The sequence below is a fragment of the Rattus rattus genome, chromosome 4, assembly GCF_011064425.1.
Source record: "Rattus rattus isolate New Zealand chromosome 4, Rrattus_CSIRO_v1, whole genome shotgun sequence".
Taxonomy (NCBI): Eukaryota; Metazoa; Chordata; class Mammalia; order Rodentia; family Muridae; genus Rattus; species Rattus rattus.
In genome coordinates this window covers 110,857,755-110,864,979 of record NC_046157.1, presented here as the reverse complement: position 1 = coordinate 110,864,979, position 7,225 = coordinate 110,857,755, and the positions used below count along the sequence as shown (strand labels likewise).

Below are 7,225 nucleotides of genomic sequence, written 5' to 3'. Positions count from 1 at the left end.
AGGGATGGTGCCGGAAACCGGAAAGGGAATAACACTCTAAATGTATATAAGAAATACTCAAGTTAATAAAAAAAAAATATGTCTGATTCTATTTCTATCTTTATCTCTGTCTCTCTGTCTCTCTCTCTATGTCTCTCTTTCTCTCTCTGTCTCTCTCTGGGCTAGGGACAACAAGAGCCCCTTCTCAGTATAGTGGTTCTTCCTCCTCTGGGAGACATCACCCTTTTTTGAGCCGTGTGCTCTCTTCTATGGATGCATACAGCATTGTCAGTCACAGAGGGGGAAAAGACACTTGGCTACCCTGTCTGGCTTTAATGAGGTTTCATTGTGACCAATGGATAACTGGCCTTTTCAAGACAGCAACCTGCAATAGCAGGATCTTGCCCACTTGGTTCAACTATGTGGTTAGAGCAGCCTTGGCTACAAGACTCATTCTAAGCACCTCTACCCTGACTCACTAGGTGATGGAAGTCAGCCATGCTGGAGAGCAGTGGTGGGCATGGCCCCATGGTAGGTGTCAGGAAGTGCCAAGGTTGTATAGCTCTGTGCTTGTCAGCTCTAAGACTCTCATGCTAACCTGTTCTAGCCCACAATAGTACAAGAAATGTGTATCACTTCATGGTCTGGGACTCGTGAAGCTCAGGGTTGATAAGGCCACAGTGTCCCTGGTATCTAGAGATGCCATGGTGTAGACAGTGCAGCCTTTAGAGACTCCTGCTTACACATCCTGGGATTGCGACTCATAGCACAGAAAATAATTTCGGGTCAGCCTGGTGGGGTCTGCCATTCCAGCTACTCTCGAGGTTGGGATAAGATGATCAAATGTTCAAGACCTGCCTGGGAAGCCTGCCATGATACCATCTTAAAATAACGTATAAAAATGGCTGGAGATCTAGAATGTGGGACACCAGAGGCTCATGCAACAACAGGAACACAGGAAAATAGGAAAATTACTGAGTAGCTATCACCAGGTTCCTGCAGGTTTTCTTTTGGTGTGCACATAAGGGCTGAGGCTAGCAGGAAGCTTCCTAGGAAACTTCCTAGCATACGTCACTCTTTGGACGTTTTGCCTGTTCTCTCTTCATTGGCCATCTCTTGTAAGATCATGTAAACAGCTTCCTTTCAGCTTGATGACCTGGACCCCGAGATTCCCAGTCTTGACATCAACTTGACAGGATTTAGAATCACCTGGGAGACAAGTCTCTGGGTGTGTGTATGTGTAGGGGTGTCTCCAGAGAGAGACAGAGCAGAGGTGGAAAGACCACCAGGGTCTCTACTCAGGCTCTTAGCGGCAGTGCATGGTACTTCCTCTTCCAGTTCCCATTTCCCTAGGACACAAGAAGACAGTGAGAGTGGGATCACAAGCTGAGGGGGAAATCCCTGAGCCACCAGGCTTACGACTCTTTATAGAGAACATTTACACCGTGACTGCTTCTTCCACAGTACAACAGGTTCTTCTAGCACATGCATTGCCCTTTAGATGGAGCTCAGGTGGGGAAGGGTTCCAGGGTTTTCTCTGCCAACCGATTTCTTTCAACAAAGATTTTTTTATGACATATTTTTATTTCACACAAACTTGTGTTCTGCCTATATGTATGTCTATATGAGGTGGAGTTACAGACAGTTGTAAACTACCACATAGATGCTGGGGATGGAACCCTGGTCCATCCGGAAGAACAGCCAGTGCCCTTAATTGCTGAGCCATCTCTCCAGCCCTCATATGCCAATCTTAATGTCACTTTGGAAAGTCTCTCCTTTCCAGCCACATGAGGTGGGGCCAGAGTGTGTATGTCCTAGAATGGCAGAGTAGTGGATTAGATCAGATCATGAAAATACCTATACGAATTGCCAAGCACTGGGTATTTACATACATGTAGTCTTATTGGGTTATCTTGACATACAATTCATAACCCCTCCAAGTTTAGTTTAATCATGATGACTGTGGTTGTTTGAGTGAGATGGCCCTTGTGGGCTCTTATATTTGAATGCTTAGTCACCAGGGAGTAGAACTATTCGAAAGGATTAGAAGGATTAGGAGGTGTGGACTTGTCAGATAAAGTGTGTCACTGGGGATGGGCTTTGAGGTTTCAAAAGCCCATGCTAGGTTTATATTTCTCTCTCTCTCTCTCTCTCTCTCTCTCTCTCTCTCTCTCTCTCTCTCTCTCCCTCCCTCCCTCCCTCCCTCCCTAACATTATGATAATAGAATAAACCTCAAACTAGGCCAGCCCCCAGTTATATGCTTTCTCTTATAATAGTTGCCTTGGTCATTGTGTCTCTCCATAGCAATAAAACAGTGACTAAGACAATGGTGTAGCCCATTGGTAGAGAACTTGACTAACATGAGATCACTCCATATTACATAAGACAGCAGTTTTCAGGCTGAGCCAGCTCTGGGCAGCTCCATTTTACGACAATATTTGGCTGCATTTTGGGTATAAACTTGAAGACAGAGTGTCTACATCTTCATGGACATGTAAGTAATGCCACCTGTCCACCACCAAGCACAAGTGGATCAATGACTCATTCCTAAAAGTCAAAAGAGAGGTTCTCTATAAACTTATCACAATAGATTAGAACTTGTGCTACTGAGGTTTTTGTCAACTTGACAGAAACCAGAGTCCCCTGGGAAAAGAGCATCTAAGTTGAGAAATCATCTCCACCAGACTGGTCCATGGGCATGTCTGTGGGATGTTTTCTGGATTAATGATTGATGTGTGAGTGTTCAGCCCACTGTGGGCAGTGCTACTTCTATGCAGGTCATTCTGGGTGCTATAAAATAGCAGACATAGGGGACAAGCCCATACCTCATGGTCCCTCATGGTCTCTGCTTCAGCTTTCGCTTCCAGGCTCCTGACTTGAGTTCCTTCTTGGAATTCCCTCGATGATAGGCTCTAAGCTGTGAGATGAAATAAACATTTTTCCCACTAAGATGTTTTTGGTTATGATGTTTATGACAGATAGGATGCTAGCTAGGTAAGCACATGGGCATATTCAAGGCCTCTCAGTGAAACCAGGCCTGAGAACTTACTGGACATAGCAGGCTGAGAAAGTGGGCAGCACCCTCACCTGGACTCCTAACACAGCAAAGGTGACGTCCCATACTGCAGTGATGATGACCAATACTGCAGTGCTGATGTCCCACACTGCAGAGGTGATGTCCTACACTGAAGTGCTAATATCCCACACTGCAAAGGTGACATTGCACACTGCAGGGGTGATGTCCCACACTGAAGTGGTGATGTCCCACACTGCAAAGGTGACATCACACACTGCAGGGCTGATGTTCCACTCTGAAGTGGTGACCTCCCACACTGCAGGAGTGATGTCCCACACTGCAAAGGTGCTGTCCCCTTCCAATCTGTCATCTGACTTTCTGAGTGTGCATCAAGGGACCGATAGGCAGAGAATTCCTGATGGTCCCAACTTGATTCCTGAGGCATAGCCTGTTTGAATGGCTGTCTGCCTATCCACCGTCCATCTGTCTGGACTGGGTCTTCCGTGCTGCCTTTGCTGTTGGACTAAACCCTAAGGCTCAACTTGACTCTTTAGCTTAGCTCTGTGTGTGTGTGCCTTCTGCCTCTAATGGGGCTTTTTAAAACGCAGACCCTACTGAGGCCTCTTTAATGTTTTGGTAGCCATTCTAAAATGGCTACATGGAAATATAATGGTTATGTGATGCGTAATGTGTGATCTAAGAGTTAATATTAGCAATTAAGATCGGAGGGAAGGACCTGTGTTTGCCTTGGCCACCTATCAAGAGAAATGGCAACTCCTTGGCAATTTGCAGCTAATGAAATGATGTTGTTTGTAATGTCTTTTTGTAATGAAATAACTCCATTGTACAAAGACACAAATGTATCTACGTCTCTGACAAAGGATGCTCCTGACCCTGAGTACAGAGACAGAGATGCACCATATGAAGTTTGGGTATCGGTGCAACAGGGAGGCCCACACTCCTCCCCAGGGACTCCGCTCCTCTATTGGTCAATTTTCCTTTTGCTGAGATGAAGTGCCCTGACTAAAGCTGTTTAAGGGAGAACAGGCTGACCCTGGCTCAGACGTTCACAGGTTCAGTCTATGACAGGGGAGGAAGGCCTGGAGCAGGAAGCCGACTGCTCATATTGCTTCCACAGTCAGGAAGCAGAGTGAACAGGAAATGGACGGGGACCATAGAACCAGAAGGCCTGATCCCAATGACCCTGTTCCTCCAGTGAGGTGTCATACCTGCCCTGCATGGCTCCACAACCCTTTCAAACAACATCCCCAGCTGGAGAACCACATGAGCTTGTGGGAACATTTCACATGCTAACCAGTCTGTAGCAGTTCACCCTTTCCTGGCTCTCAGTCTCCTCCCCTTCCCTTTCTAGGCCCCAGCCTAGCCCACCAGTCCCCTCAGACACGGGGTGTTTGTATTGGAGTTCTTTAGAGGCACAAAACTGAAAACAATACAGAAAGGGACTGATTAGATTGGCTTACAGGATGTGGTCTGGGTAGTTCAACAATGTCTGTCTCACACAGGAGAGGCCAAGAACCCAGAAGTTGCTCAAACCATAAGGCAGAATACCTCTAGTCCCAGTACGGCACTAAAGGCATAGAAGAATCTTGGGAAGCCACTGGTCTTCAGTCAAAACTGGAAGCCATATGCGAAGAGGGGCCTTCAACTGAGAAATTGCCTCCACCTGCTTGGCCTATAGGGAGAGCAGTGAGGCATTTTCTTGCCTGTTGAATGATTGAGGCTGTTGAATGACAGAGAGCAAGCCAGTAAGCAGCTCTCCTCCAGGATCCCTGCTTTAGTCCCTGCCTTTGTCTCCATAAAGGAAAGACCATAATCCACAAGCCAAATGAACACTGGTGATTTGAATATGGTTGGCCCAGGGAGCGGCATTATTACTCCTAATAGAGTGGTTGTGGCCTTGTTAGAGTGGGTGTGGCCTTGTTAGAGTGGGTGTGGCCTTGTTAGAGTGGGTGTGGCCTTGTTGAAGGAAGTGTGTCACTGTGGATGTGGGCTTTAAGAACCTTTTCCTAACTGCCCAGAAGCTAGTCTTCTCCTAGTGGCCTTCAGATGAAGATGTAGAACTCTCAGCTCCTCCTGCACCATGTCTGCCTGGACACTGCCGTGGTCCTGCCTTGATGATGATGGACTAAACATAGAACCTGTAAGCCAACCCCAGTTAAATGTTGTCCTTATAATAGTTGCCTTGGTCATGGTGTCTGTTCACAGCAACCCTGCGAAACCCTAACTAAGACAGACGTTGATACCGTGGTCTGAGGTATTGCTGTGATAGGCCTGAGGATGCTTTTGTTTGGAGGAGTGTGGCTTTGGGGACTTTGGAAAGCAGTGGAATGCTTTAAATGGGGCTTAATGGGCCGTCCTATTAGGAATATGGGAGACATTGGTGCTGTGGGTTTTTTGAACTCTGCCGACTGGACCCAAGAGGTTTCAGTGAAGAAGAATTTCAGTATGTGGCCTAGAGACCACCTTTGTGGTATTTTGAAGAATGACGTGGCTGTTTTTTACCCTTATCTGAAGAGTCTGCCTGAGGCTAAGGTAAAGAGATTTATATTCACTGAATTTACAAAGGAAGCCTCAAAAGGCCCAGCAGAGACTTTGCTCTCTGGTTTAGCCTCGTGAACAGTTTGATCAAGCGTAGCAAGGAAAATTACAAGATGTATGGTTCAAAAACTAAATGGGCACCAAGAAGTAGAATGAAGCTTGAGTTCCATGTTCAAGGATATTAAATGAGTTGAGAGAGTGGTGACCTTGGGGTAAGATTCCACCCAGTTAAGCTGATTGTATCTGAGTTTGCATTTGAAGGAGGAATAGTTATAGCATGTTAGGCATTATTACCTGGTTATTGTGTTCATTTAGACCTTTAATCCGGAATGAGCTATAATCTAGAAGTGGAGGGCACAGTTGTGATCCAGATCTTGAGGCTGGAAGACACAGGTTTCTGATCTGGATCTTGAGGAATAATGGCCATGAAAAGCTTTGGCCTAGGCATGATGGTACACACCTTTAGTCCCAGGAGACAAAGGCAAGCAGATCTCTGAGTTCAAGGACACCCTGAGATGGAACAAGTTCTAGGTGACGAAAAGCTTAAATCCGGGTGTGGTAGCCTTTAATCCCAGAACTCAGGAAACAGAGACTTGTAGATCTCTGAGTTCAAGGTCTACAGAGAAAGTTCCAAGATAGCCAAGCTCAGGCAAGTAAAGGATGTAATAGAACAAGAAGGTCATGTTCCAGCCCCAGCAAGCAGCAGAACTGAGCAGCGTCAGCCATGTGGCCAAAGCAAGGACTCTCGCTTTAGTCAACAAAGCAGAAAGGAACTGGACGTCAGACATAGAGCCTTTGAGCTTTGAACTTTTAACAATTGTTGAGACTGTTATAGACTATGAGGAGTTTTGAAGTTCGACTAAATTTATTTTGCATGATGCTATAGCTAGGTATGAACCCCATAGACTCATGTGTTTGAACAACCCTATGGGGGTAGGGAGAGGAATGTGATAGTTTGACCCAGGAGTTGCACTATTGAGAGGTGTGACCTTGTTGTTGTGTCACTGTTAGGTTAGGCTTTGAGACCTTCCTCCTAGCTGCCTGGAAGACAGTTCTCTCCTGTTTGCCTTTGGAACAAGATGTAGAACTCTCAGCTCCTCCAGCACCATACCTGCCTGGATGCTGCCATGCTCCCATCTTGATGATAGTGGACTGAACCTCTGAACCAGCCCCAGTTAAATGTGGTCCTCTATAGCAGTTGCTTTGGTTGGTCTCTTGCTGCAGGGAGCTGGGAACGAGAATCCACAGAGTTGTAAGAAAATGGCAGACAAGCCGGACATGGGGGAAATCGCCAGCTTCGATAAGGCCAAGCTGAAGAAAATCAAGATGCAGGAGAAGAACACCCTGCCAACCAACGAGACCATTGAACAGGAAAAGAGGAGTGAACTCTCCTAAAAGTCTAGAAAGATTTCCCTACCCCACCCCTCCATCTCCAAGACCCTCTTGTGATGTGGAGGAAGAGCCACCTGCAAGATGAAAGGGAGCTACAAGCTGCACAGTGACTGGAGCGCTCCACGCCCTTGACCCTCAGTGCAGAGGCTGCTAGCCCGTGGGTCTCTGAAGGGGATCCCCCCACTAATGGGACTGCAAATTTTCACCAGTTTGCCCTGGAATATTATAGAAAAATATTTGTATGATTGATGAAAATAAAACATACCTTGTGGCAAAAA

The 7,225-nt window shown here is 46.4% G+C and overlaps 1 protein-coding gene across 1 annotated transcript; it reads left to right on the top strand.

Annotated features, from left to right (window-relative positions):
- Positions 1–6,796: 6,796 nt before the first annotated feature.
- Positions 6,797–6,984, top strand: LOC116898132 (thymosin beta-10-like). Its single transcript, XM_032899507.1, has one exon. It carries the CDS (start codon positions 6,816–6,818, stop codon positions 6,948–6,950), a length of 135 nt encoding a protein of 44 aa, XP_032755398.1. The 5' UTR covers positions 6,797–6,815; the 3' UTR covers positions 6,951–6,984.
- Positions 6,985–7,225: the final 241 nt, after the last annotated feature.

What these genes read in the sequence shown, in the direction of transcription:
- LOC116898132 (XM_032899507.1), top strand. Translation starts at nt 6,816, where the DNA reads ATGGCAGACAAGCCGGACATGGGGGAAATCGCCAGCTTCGATAAGGCC.